This window comes from Aphelocoma coerulescens, chromosome 12 (genome assembly GCF_041296385.1).
Source record: "Aphelocoma coerulescens isolate FSJ_1873_10779 chromosome 12, UR_Acoe_1.0, whole genome shotgun sequence".
Taxonomy (NCBI): Eukaryota; Metazoa; Chordata; class Aves; order Passeriformes; family Corvidae; genus Aphelocoma; species Aphelocoma coerulescens.
Window position 1 is genome coordinate 1,979,915 of NC_091026.1, and position 12,147 is coordinate 1,992,061.

A 12,147-nucleotide genomic window follows, 5' to 3' on the forward strand; every position below is an offset into this window, starting at 1 on the left:
CCTCTTTGCCAGTCAGATTTCTTTTCCATTCTGAACTGCATGGTGAAGCAAGGAAGCCAAGGCTGAATTCAGATGTGTGAATTCCTGAGCATGAAGTTGCAAATCCCAAGGGAAGCAACACATCTCACCCCGACAGGGAAAGGCGCCCAAAACCTGATCAGGCCACAGAATAAATTTAAATCCTTGCACATTCTGGGAAGAGTTCCTCAATTCTAAGCTCATGATTATGAAAATAAGTTCCAGGGTCCAGGCACCCAACTGCAAAAACCAAACCTCTCCCCAGATCCAAATTTGTGCATTTTCACCAAGAGTGTGCAGTCAGGTTTGTGCTGCCATAATACCAGAAATACTGTTCCTAATGACTGCAGCGTAGCCACCACTCAAACATACACCTTTTTATCTTTTATATTTTGAGTTGGGACACAGCTTTAATTTTTTCCCTTTCATCTGTTCAGTTCAATTTTACAGTACAACATTCTCTCCAATAAACATGATACACCTCATTTTAAATAGTATTTATACACATCAAGTGAATATGTTGGTAGAAAACCTTCTGAGGCAACAGCTCATCATGAGATCAGGTAAAAAACAACAAGAAGTGATTTTATAAAAGTGAGTTTTTTCTTGTGCAGTCAGTTAAAATTCATCCTGTTCACTGCGCTCACGGGACGAAACCCAACGAGTAACGATCAGTTCCTGAAATAAAACCCCGCAATTATTATGGGAAAAAAACCCCAAAGCTACAGATAACCAGTGAGGGATAGGGATTAGGTCTGTAAAATTGATTGTATTACATGACCATTGAGAAATTTTAGTAGATGACTGTGTTTGTTCCTGAACTCTCACACATTTCTCCATTTATTTCTGAACATGAAATACATGTTCAGAAATAAAAAAACATACCTCCAGAGGAATTCCTATTTCCCCAGGCAAATGCTTACATGCACAGCAACATTCAGATTAGGAGATTTTTAAGTTTTTAGAGAGCCTGCAATGCACTTTTCATGACTTGGGGCATGAAGGAATTTAATTTTACTGCAGCCATGTGTGCAAAACCCAAATCAAGCCAAAGAACAAGGAACAGTTCTCCCAAGGAGCTGCAGAAAGGCAGGAACCACTCACCTGAACTTTGATTCTCTTCATACACTCTGGGGTTGACATCTCCTCTGCAGTCATGTCAGAAGGTCTGATCAAATAGCAGAGCATGAGCTCCTGTGGGCAGCCAGGAAACACAGGAATTTCAGTGGATTATGGAAGCACTGCAAAGCTCACACAGAAAATCTCACGGAAATTTCAGTCTCATTGCTCAAAAGAAAATCCTGGGAGGCAGAAAAGGCTTTAAAAACAGAAGTGGCAATCAGGAAACAAGTGTCCCTCGGGTCTTTTTGCTGTTTCTCACACAACTTTTAACATTCCTACAGGTGGCAGAACTATAATAGTAATGATTTAATAATAATTCTTCCAGGATTCACCTGGATATTGAAAAGGGACACTTCTCTCCCTACTCATATTGTTCAGCCTCAAACTCCCTGCGCCTTTGGAGCCAAACTGCACATTAATCACTCCAAAGCTGTTTTTACCCCAGCCCTTGTACCTTAGAAGCACTTGCAGTTGTTCTGTTCAGCCCAGACAGGGACATCCAGCTGAGGGGTCTGCGAAGGGAACCTTCAAAATTATCATCCACCAACTCAGCAATGACAGAGTAACTGGAAGACACAGCAGGCAGGACAAGTCACAGAGAGGAAATTGCCATTTTCTGAAGAAAACTCAGGAACTAGAGGCTAAGAACTGGCATTAAACAATCTGCCAGCTTGCAGGTAGCAAGTTGAAATTTAGTCTTTTTCTATAAGGAAGAGAGAAGAAATACTGAAGTTGTGGATATGCCCAATGGCACCTTCCCTCCCCACCCTTCTCCTGATGTTTGTGGCATTCTCTTTGTTAATGCCGAGCTGACATTTATAACCAATTTATTATCTAGGACTTCAACCTGACTAGCCAACAAATAAAGACAATCATCATCCCTTAAAAGTTCTCCCAAATCACATCAATTACCCAGACCATATATTTTTCTAAGTCAGCATTACTAAATCCAATTATTTTCCTGAGTGCGTCATCATCTACAACTTGTCATTTTTAATGCCTGTTATTTAAAATCAAAGAAATGGTGTCACTTAGTACTCTGCTAGAAGAAATCTCACATTCCTAGCTGGCAGCATATTTTGAGTGATCAATCTGTGCTTAACCAGTGAGATTCTAAATTGGTGTGAGTGGAATTTAATTTGAAGCAAAGGAATGAGACAGAAACATGAGTGTCAAACCTGGCGTGGTAGAAGGGGGGCCCTTTTCGATACAGCACTGAAATGAAAGAGAAACACCTCAGTTAGATCAGAGTTCCAGTGAGTTTAACACCAGGGCCCATCAATATTGCCCTATTGATGTTAGTGCATTACTGCACTGTTTATGTTGATATGAGCTAAATGGAGTTCTTAATTACTTTGCAAGGACTCCACTAATTATTTCTGTAATCTTAAAACCCCCGACCATTAATGACAAAAAACAAGTCCCTTCTCCCTCTCCCTCCCCCTCCAAAAACCCATACAGAGAAAGAGTCTTAGCAGTAAATTCAGCACAAGTCCAGCTTCTGTTAAATGGGATGAATGATGTGCATGAACTTTGATGTGAGTTGGGATCTGGATTCAAACCTGTTACTCTAGAGACTGTCACATTAGCACTGCAGAAGATGTGTTTAGAAGGGGACAGAGAAAGTTGGGAAGGGAATTTCAGTGCAATCCTGTAGGAATTATGAACCTCATGAAGCAAACCAGACCTTCCAAGCTGTCTCTTCAGCAGCTGGATAGGGGATGTTCCTTTCCGCTCACATCCCAACTTCACTGCTAACCCCAAACGTCCTTCACCAACTGCAAAGCAGCAAAGGCTGCTCCAGTTCTGCAGCTCCTCATGGAATTCCTCTCTGGGCCTGGAGTTCTGCCTTGCCTGGAGGAGGAGTGAGCTGGAAACGATCCCATTTTTGGGGAGGTACTCACAGAGATCCGTGCCGTACTTCAGCCCCACCTTGGGCACCCAGCCCTTGCCCCTGAAGTAGTGATAGGCCATGTAGGTGGTTTTGAAGTCAGGCTTCACCTCACTGAACACTTCCCACAGCTTCACAATGCTCAGGGGCTCCTGAAAACCACACAGCAAGGTCACTGCATTGATGCAAACCAGTCATGCTCTGCTACACACAGCACTGCAGCCAAACACCAAATATCACAACAGCCAAATACCAAACTGCCCAGGCTGCTGCACAGAGCATCAACTACAGGCAGTAAAACACAGAATCCCTAAAAACAAGACAGGAACCTGCTGCTCCACTTTGTGGGTCTTTTAGGCAGTGCACAATCAGTCCCATAACATCCCTGTTTAAAGGAAAGCCTGATAAACTAAAAGCACAGGTTTGAACTATTGTCATTTCATGAATAGAATTATCAGAATAGAATCAATAGAATTAATGTTTCAAATTCCAAGGAATTTTGCCATTTCAGGTGGGACTATTCACCATATTATTTCTCCCATAATTCCTGCCTAAGTTACAACAAAAATCCTTTCTCAACAGACAGACTGTGCTTAATTATATTTGTCTTGGTAAACTTAAAGCTTTCAGACCTGTATTTCCTAAACATAAATACCATTACTTGTAAGAAAATCTTCCCAATTACTCTGTTTGGTATTTCCTCCTCCAGAATTAACAGCACAAATCACTGCCATATAGGTAAAGATTTCAGACCAAACCATATCCAGAGGAAGAGTATCCCCAAATTAAAATTAACCAGTAACCCAAAATTAACTCAATCTCTTACCTCACCATAATAAATACTTAAACATCCCAGGGCATACACCAAGAAAAAAGCCTGAAAAAACCAAACAGATTAAGTTTAACTCATAGCTACATTCCTCCTGTGGTTTATACACAAAGCCTTGCAAGAACAAAGGCTTAATTAATTAATTAATTTTCTACATCATCCCTGCTGAAGGCATGGTGTTAAAATTAACACATAATATATTTAGAAGCAGCACTATTGAAACAGGATTCATATAAACATTATGTTCCTGGTATTTCTATATTTAAGTCCTGCCATTGGTCTCTCTGGCAGTGGGATTATTCATCTAAAGCAAATGGGATTGGACCTTTACTATTTTTTAATCATCTCATGTAATTATCACAGGTTATCCAAGATAAGTTTAATGACTAAGACAATGCAAGTACTTAGGAGCCACAGGAGGACCCTGCACTCTAGAAACAGGTATTAAATGACATTGTTAACATAGATCAATGTTTGCTTTTTCATATGAAAAGCAAACCAACTTGCACTGTGCTTGACACATACCTCTTCCAAGCTGAGTTGTAAGTACTCAAAAATCCTAAATGGGTTTTTTCTGCATACTAATACTTCCTTCTTGACAAGCTACAAGAAAAATTGACTGTATTACTAAAATGTTAAACTGAAAAAAATACTGAATTTGGAAAGCAGCTTTTCTAAAAGATGAGGATCCTCTTTTTCCTTACATTTCCTTGTGCACGAGTGGAGTCATCTTCAGGACAGGAGCTTCCTTCTTCCTCCTCTTGCACCAGCACATATTCCGGAGCACATTCCCTCAAGTCCATCCCCTCCCAAGCCCTCTGCTCAGGGCTCTGCTTCCCCTCGCAGCCACAGAGCACAGGAGGGTCCCTGGGGCAGGACCCTTCAGCCATTTCTCTGGAATCCCCTTGCTCCTGGTCCCTGGAGCCACTCCCAGGATCCACGGCTGCATCTCCTCCCTCCTCGGAGCCCCCGTTCTGACCCTCAGGACTTTGGGCTCCTTCCCTGCCAGCAGATTGCCTGCATGGTTCTGTATTTTCTGGGTTTGGGCCCACGCTGGTGCAGCTGTCTCCAGTTTGTTCAGCCCCATCCTCTCTGGAGAAGGGCAGCCCCAGGGGTTTGGTGTAGCTGTCCAGGATTTTGGTGACGGAGCAGTCGTCGAGGCCCTGCTCCTGCAGGACACTTTTAGCCCACTGCACACGGCGCTGGTACCTGGGGAATGCAATAAATGAGGAATTCCAGGGATTACATCCTTTAATTAACACTAAAACCCTGGAGGGTTCAGCACAGTTCACAGACACACACGAGCAGTTGCTGTGCCCAAATGTGCACAGGTCATTACCCACACCATGCATGCACTCAGCCTTGGCTTCTATTCAGCACTAATACCTGCAAGCTTACATGAAAAACCCCCCTGAATATCATCCCCTACCCTATTTCTACTTCTTCTAGTGGGATTTATAAATGAAATCATGAGAAAACAGAAGCAAGTCACCCTCATTATTTATACAGCCAACAATCTGAAAGCCAGTAAGAGAAATATAAACAAGAGTAATGTTTCCTAAAAACACCAAGAAAAAAGCAAATTAACTTACTTTTGAGATGTAATTATGGGCATGTTTGTGTTAATACCTGTTAAATAAAGAAAAATCCTACATTGTTTTATCAATATAAAGACGGTTTTGGGAGATTTTGATCACTGAGATGGTAATTATCCCCTTTTTCAGTCCTCAGTGCCATTTTGGTCCCACTTTTCAAGCAGGGCCACAGCAGAACCAGAGAAGGTACAGAGGTAACAGCGTGCACAAGAGAACAACTAAATACACTGTTTTCCTCCAGACAGTTATGGAGGGATGTGATAAAATCCAGTGATGTCCACTGGGACTTCACTGTCATGGGAGAGAAGAGTAAGGAATGAGTCCTCCTATGAACAGGCAAGAGCAGACTGGGTGTAACTGGCTACAAGCAGATTGAAAACTTCACAAAACATCCCCTTATGATTTCAGGGACATCAAAATCTGCAGATTAAACCCCAGGAAAATTAGGGAAAGAAAAGTTCCAGGATGGCCCCTTTACTTCAGACTTCCCAAGCAACAACTCAGTGAAGATTTAGGAGAATGCACGAAGGAATTATGCACGTGGATTTCATATTCTTGGATTTTCCTTGGCACAAGAGATGGGGAGAGAGATACCCTCAACCTGATCCAGCAGATTATTCTTCTGCATGTAATTCATAAAAATACACCTTCAATGAGTGAGGAAAGGTGAGAAGAGCTACCAGAGCAGCGATGAGGTACAAACAGGCCCCATTTACCTCTCCACTTGGCCACCAGCAGAGGATCTGAAATGCTGAACACTGGCCGGCTCCTGGAAAGGATCCCTTTCCCAAAGTAGCCCTGCAAAGGACGGGAAAAAACCCCTAATTATCTCATGGCACAAAAATGAACCTCTTTCCCAGTTATAAAACATGGACTGCTGAGATCAGCTGGAACAAGCAGATGAACTCCTGCAGCATTTAAGCTCTGCCTAAAGCTTGTTTAGCTGCTGGTAACTGGTTCAGTATTAAAACACCTGCTTTTACCAGGGGTTTAAATCCCATTTAGCCTGGAGAGTGTTGGGTCTTTTTCCTGAATTCTGAATATTTTTCAGCCAAAACCTCCCAGCAAATGTTTGAAAACAACACCTGAAACCAAAGAGATACCACTGCACTAGAATGCTGCTGAAATGGTACTCAGACACAAAAAACTTAACACAGATTATTGTACACAGGAATAAATCACTCTGAAGTTAAAAGAATCATACAGGCATTTATAAAACATCAATATTTCAACCTCCTGAGCTTTAAACACGAAAATGCTTTGAAAAGTCGCATGAAATCTTGAAAGGAGACATAAACATGAAGGCTTTGCAGCTGTTTCTTAGCTCACAATATCACTTAATGACAAAGTTTACTTGCTTGGATAAGAAAGACTTCTCACATTCGATACAGAATAAACTTTTTGTATTGATTTCGGGAGAGAAGGGAAATAAGGAGAATCACAGGAGGCTGAAGGGGCAGGAAACCATAAAGGCAGCAGATTTGAACCAGTATTATGTTTTACCTGCATTTAAAACACTACAAATATTGTGCTAACAGGGTGCAGCACCTTGTTGTAGAGCTGTTCAATATCCTCTGGGTTCCTCACAATCACATTGTTGTTAATGATCTCAGCCTGGCATACTCTGAAATCCTTCCCCCCTACATCCACAGGAAAGGGAGCCTCGTACGACTCAAAAACTCTTCTTTTCCTTCTTGGGGGGTGAAATACTGCTTCTGCCATTTCCTAATTTTTCCTCCTAAAAAGTGGAAACAAAAGACTTAACACTCAGGAGATAAGCTTCACCCATTTTTCTGTGTTTCAGCAAGACCCCCTCTGCAGTAGCAAATTCTCAATGGATCCTGCAGGGTAACAGAAGTTCAATTCTGTAGCTCTGACACCAGACAAACACAGGCACGGGTGTGCTGGAGGTCTCTGATGTGGCTTGGGGCATCTCCTGCAGAGCACACAGGGATGCTCCTCAGCTAAGAGTTTATGAGGGAAACGCCAGTAAATAAAGGAACAAAGTACATTCAGGAATAAAGCAGAGGTATGAGCACAAAAGCAGAAACCACACAAGTACCTAAATATGAACCGTTCTGAATAGTCTGAGCTCCCAGGAGCGTTGGGACAGCGCTGCCAGGGATGCCCAGCTGGGGCTGTTGGGGCGTCTGTGCAGGGCCAGGAGCTGGGCTGGATGATCCCTGAGGGTCCCTTCCAGCTCGGGAGATTCTGTGACTCTTTGAATCAGGGAATAAATTCTGCAGTTCGAGCCGTGGCCTGGCAGGATTCTCTGCTTTAAACCGGGATCCGCTTTGCCAAGGGACGGCGGACTACGGATCCGCACCGGGCGCGCCCCGGCCGCAACGTGATGGGAGACGGGCAGGACCCGCACCCGGACCCCGGGGCGGTACCGGAGAGTTCCAGGGTGTCCCTGTGGGTTCGGACGGGCAGTGCCCGGTCCCGGGGTGTCCCTGTGGGTTCGGGGAGACCGAGCCGGGCCGTTCCCGCCGCCCGCGCCCGCCACGCACCGTCACCGTCACCGCCACCCTCACCGCCGCGCCGCCACCGCGCCTGCGCACTGAGCCCGCGAGAGGGAGCGGCCCGGCCCGGAGCCCGCCCGGAGCCCGCCTCAGCCTCGCCCCGAGCCCGCCTCAGCCTCGCCCCGAGCCCGCCCGGAGCCCGCCTCAGCCTCGCCCCGAGCCCGCCCGGAGCCCGCCTCAGCCTCGCCCCGAGCCCGCCTCAGCCTCGCCCCGAGCCCGCCCGGAGCCCGCCTCAGCCTCGCCCCGAGCCCGCCCCGAGCCCGCCTCAGCCTCGCCCCGAGCCCGCCCCGAGCCCGCCCGGAGCCCGCCTCAGCCTCGCCCCGAGCCCGCCCCGAGCCCTCCCCAGCCCCGCCTCAGCCCCGCCTCGACCCCGCTTCAGCCCCGCCCGGGGTCCCGCTTCGCTCCGTTCCTGGTCCCGCTCCATCCCCGCGCTCCCTCCCCGCCGTACGGGCCCGGTCCCGCCGGCAGCGGCTCGCTCGGGCGTCCCGCTCTGGCAGAGATGAGGACGCGTTTTCCCGGCCCCGCGGTGCGGGACACGGGCCGGCCCCGGCTGCCGGCCCCGAGCGAGGGATGCTCCCGGCAGGGAATGCGCTCCCGGCAGGGAAGGACAGGGAATGCGCTCCCGGCTCCGCTGCGGTGCTGTCCCCGCCGGGGCCGCGGTGATGTCCCCCCGGGGACAAATCACCCGGCGCTGGCGGCTTTAGCGTGACCTAGTGAGAGAAGCTCTTGGAGTGAGCGATGAGCTCCACGAGGAGGGGCAGGCGGCACACGGGGAGATGATTTCTCAGCGGTTTTGGGGAGGCAGGGACAATGTTCCACTCATCTGGCTCCGGAACAAACCCCCTGGCTCAGTGGCCGCCCGGGACAAGGCACCGTTGTCCCACCAGGTGATGCTGATCCTGCAGCTCAGAGCCAGCTCGGGAGGATGTGCTTGTGGAACTGTAAAATAAAAGCACCTGAATAAAATACAAAGCATTTTCACTATTTAGGACCCGACAGCCTTTTTTCTACCAGCTTGAACCTTGCTCATCAAACCCTCAGTCACACCTTCACCCACGACACACCTGTTTTGAGGTTACCCTGTGAGGTGCCACTGTCACACAAAAAGGATCAAGACAATTTGGCTCCTGGGATGCAGACTCTCAGCAGAGAATTCTGATTGCCAACAGAGATCAGTGAATTCCCTGATGAAAAGCTGTAATAATACATCCTTCTTAGGAGGTGTTTTATCTCTCATTCCTGTTTTTTATGGTGAGCCAAAGGGCAGGCAATAGTGGTTACAAGGCTGGACAGGAATTATTGCACAAAACATGAGGATGCTAAGCTTGTGCTCTTGCAGTTATTGCCTACAGAGTTTTACTTTATACATCAGCTCAGGACTGTTAATTTGATTTGATGTTGATTCACATAAAAAGTGTTAAAGCCAAACCACAGAGGGCCCTGATGTATTCCTGTCACCAAAGTACAGAGATGCTCTGGTAACTTCAGGTTAATTCATAGAGCCCTGCCATTAAAATACCCAAATTAAAACATTCCAGGTAACAAAATGAAAATGACCCAGCATCAAAGACGTCACTCTGATTCAAAATTCCTTCTAAATTTGTCAAATCAGGTCTCATTTGAATGAAAGTGGGGTTTATCTCTGCTAGCAGTATCTGTATTTTCTCCCTGTGCAGACACATTTACTATGAGACGTTCATTGCTGGGAGAAGCAGACAAAACACAAGGAGCTACAGGTCATTCACATTTCATTATCAGTGTGCAGCCTTGGGAGGGAGCCCACAGCCAGTCCCTCAATTAACTCAGTCACACTTCTATTTCTTCAGCCAAATATCTGCTCCCGTTCCTGATGATAAACCCAGATGGTGCTGCAGCCAGAACTTGCTGTCTGAAGGACAGGCTTTGGATGAGTCACGCCACATTTCTTTTATCTGTCAATTTCTTTTATCAATAATTGTTCTGACACTCTCACAAATGCCTGCGAGCTCCGTTTTTATGATGAGACAGCAGCTGAGCAGGCAACACCCAAATGAGAGGCTCTGAACTGCAGCCCTCGAGGTCACAGTGGATCCCAGGGAGTCAGAAATGTCACACTGCTGTCAGGAGCCAAGCAGAGCGGGACAAGGCTGAAATAACTCTGTCTAGAGATGGCAAAATGGGAAAAAACAGACCTGCATTGTCCTGCAGGACCACTGGAATATAGGAGGAGCAAAACGTATTGCAAAATAATATTGTACCTGTGAGTGAGGACAACGCTGAGGATTGTACCGTGTCTCTCACTGGGAGTTTTCAGAGCAGGTGAAACAAACATCTTCCAGGAACAGTACAAATAAAGCTAATCCTGCCTTGAGACACACTAAAAGCACTGGACATCCCTTTCCCGGGAGTTTGCAGGATTTATTTTTCCTTCCCGGAGCGTTCCTGCTGTGTCTGCAGTGCGGCAGAGAATGCGAGCTCCCTGCTGCCCTACAGAGGCTGAGCGCCTGCAGCTGCTGCCGAGTCATCCCTCAGCTTTCCATCTCTGTGCTCCAGTCTCAGGAATGGCAGGATGGGAACAGAGCATTCCTTGTTTTCTCTGGCTGATTCATTGCTCTAACGCAGAGTATTCATTGCTTACTATTTATTGATACTCAGCTGATTTATTGCCTTTTTAAATTAAGGTCCAGGCCAATGTCAGCTTTCTGACAAGGCTGATACGACTCTTCCCTAAATCACCGTGGCTGTAACCCATCAGGTCTGGAAATGTGTTGCCCTAAACCCTGACACTGTTGCCTTTGCTGCCTGGTGTTTGGCTGTGCTGCCTGACTCTCAATGTCCCATTGTTTGCGCTGCCAACCCCAGAAATTCCAAGCTCTATGGATAGAAACATGGATACGTTATGGCATCCACATCAGATCCAGTGCATCCATAGGAACCCCTCTGAACTCCCAATATCTTTCCAGGGGGAAGATGCTCCTGCTCTGTGCCATCACAGGATTTCTCAGGCCCTGGCGGAGTAGAGCTGAAAACCAGTTCCAGTGGCAAGACATGATCTCCCTGCCAGGCTCATTAAACTCCTCCTGTGACCACACACGTGGTGATTTCCTTTAAAATCTGCATAACATTTACAATCCAGTGCTCTCGGCCCGCCTGTGGTTTGTTTCCTTCCATGAGCACTGTTACATTGCAAAGCCCATCTGGAATCATTTGGAAGAAATATTCCATTTATAAAATAGGAGCTCGTTTAATATTATATGAACTAATATTTAATGGCTGATATTAACTAGTTACTGTGCTATGAAGTTTCTACCCCAGTAAAATTGAGTTGCCATGTGGAGGAAAATACAGGGGAGTTTTGTTATCCAAGGTGGTTTTCTGAGTGTTTTGGGATTTCAGAGGCAGTTGGGAGTTAATTCTCAGTCCTGCCTCAGCCAAAACATACAGGCCAGGTACTCCTTAAATACATATTTTACTTGCTTAGGCTTATTAAAAGAAACAGAAATGTCAGCCTGTAAAACTATTTGCCCATGTAGAAAGCTACTCATAAAATCATAAAAGAATGATCTGTTCTTACAGTGTCTTTAGGTAATTTTGGAATCCGTGCCAAAAAAAGAAAAGGGTTTTGCTTAGAATCCCGTGAAATTCAAGTCATGATTTGTCATTGTAATAATTTCTGTCTAGCTTTGACAGAATGTTTCTGTAAAATTTTGCCATCCCATATTAGTTGAAATCCACAAAACCCCCATATGACCCTCTCCTTTCTGAATAAAGCCCTTTTCTTTCTCACAAGGTGATGTGGACAGTAGTGGGAGGATGGGCTGTAGTTATTTACATTAGCCAGTTCCAGTTTCCCCAGACTGACAGAAATTCCCATGGAAATTCTGGTTACATTAACTTTGACAGAGATACGGGACTGTTTTTGGAAACTGAAAAAAAAACTAACTAGGGAATACTTTTCATTTTTATTAACATGCAGCATCTTAATTTTGTTTATTAAAGAAATAAATCAAGGTTAGTTTCTGCTCAGTTTCAGATGGTTTTCACAGGAGACAAAAAAAGAGAAGTCAAATATTGGCCAAGCATCAACCCAGTGAGGAATCCCATAATAGCAGCAATCCCGAGGTGGATGGCAGTGAAGGGAACAGCATGAGAAAAGAGGACATTAGAGATGAGTATGTCCTGAGTACATTT

At 45.8% G+C, this 12,147-nt stretch overlaps 2 protein-coding genes across 2 annotated transcripts; one reads left to right on the top strand and one right to left on the bottom strand.

Annotated features, from left to right (window-relative positions):
- Positions 1-49: 49 nt before the first annotated feature.
- On the bottom strand, positions 50-7,953 carry TSEN2 (tRNA splicing endonuclease subunit 2). The gene is made up of 12 exons (XM_069028127.1): positions 7,518-7,953; positions 7,004-7,193; positions 6,172-6,253; positions 5,453-5,489; positions 4,565-5,069; positions 4,386-4,463; positions 3,858-3,908; positions 3,045-3,183; positions 2,319-2,355; positions 1,595-1,706; positions 1,123-1,212; positions 50-696 (listed from the first exon to the last, which is right to left on the bottom strand). The coding sequence occupies exons 2-12, from the start codon at positions 7,175-7,177 to the stop codon at positions 637-639; spliced, it is 1,365 nt and encodes a 454-aa protein (XP_068884228.1). The 5' UTR covers positions 7,178-7,193; positions 7,518-7,953; the 3' UTR covers positions 50-636.
- Positions 7,290-8,686, top strand: LOC138117746 (keratinocyte proline-rich protein-like). Its single transcript, XM_069028303.1, has 2 exons — positions 7,290-7,303; positions 7,702-8,686. The coding sequence occupies exons 1-2, from the start codon at positions 7,290-7,292 to the stop codon at positions 8,684-8,686; spliced, it is 999 nt and encodes a 332-aa protein (XP_068884404.1).
- Positions 8,687-12,147: the final 3,461 nt, after the last annotated feature.

What these genes read in the sequence shown, in the direction of transcription:
- TSEN2 (XM_069028127.1), bottom strand. Translation starts at nt 7,177, where the DNA reads ATGGCAGAAGCAGTATTTCACCCCCCAAGAAGGAAAAGAAGAGTTTTT. An exon ending in GCTGGTGGCCAAGTGGAGAG is followed by an intron (nt 5,490 to 6,171) that starts GTAAATGGGGCC and finishes TTTATTTAACAG; the next exon opens with GTATTAACACAAACATGCCC. An exon ending in TGAAGAGAATCAAAGTTCAG is followed by an intron (nt 697 to 1,122) that starts GTGAGTGGTTCC and finishes GTTTTATTTCAG; the next exon opens with GAACTGATCGTTACTCGTTG.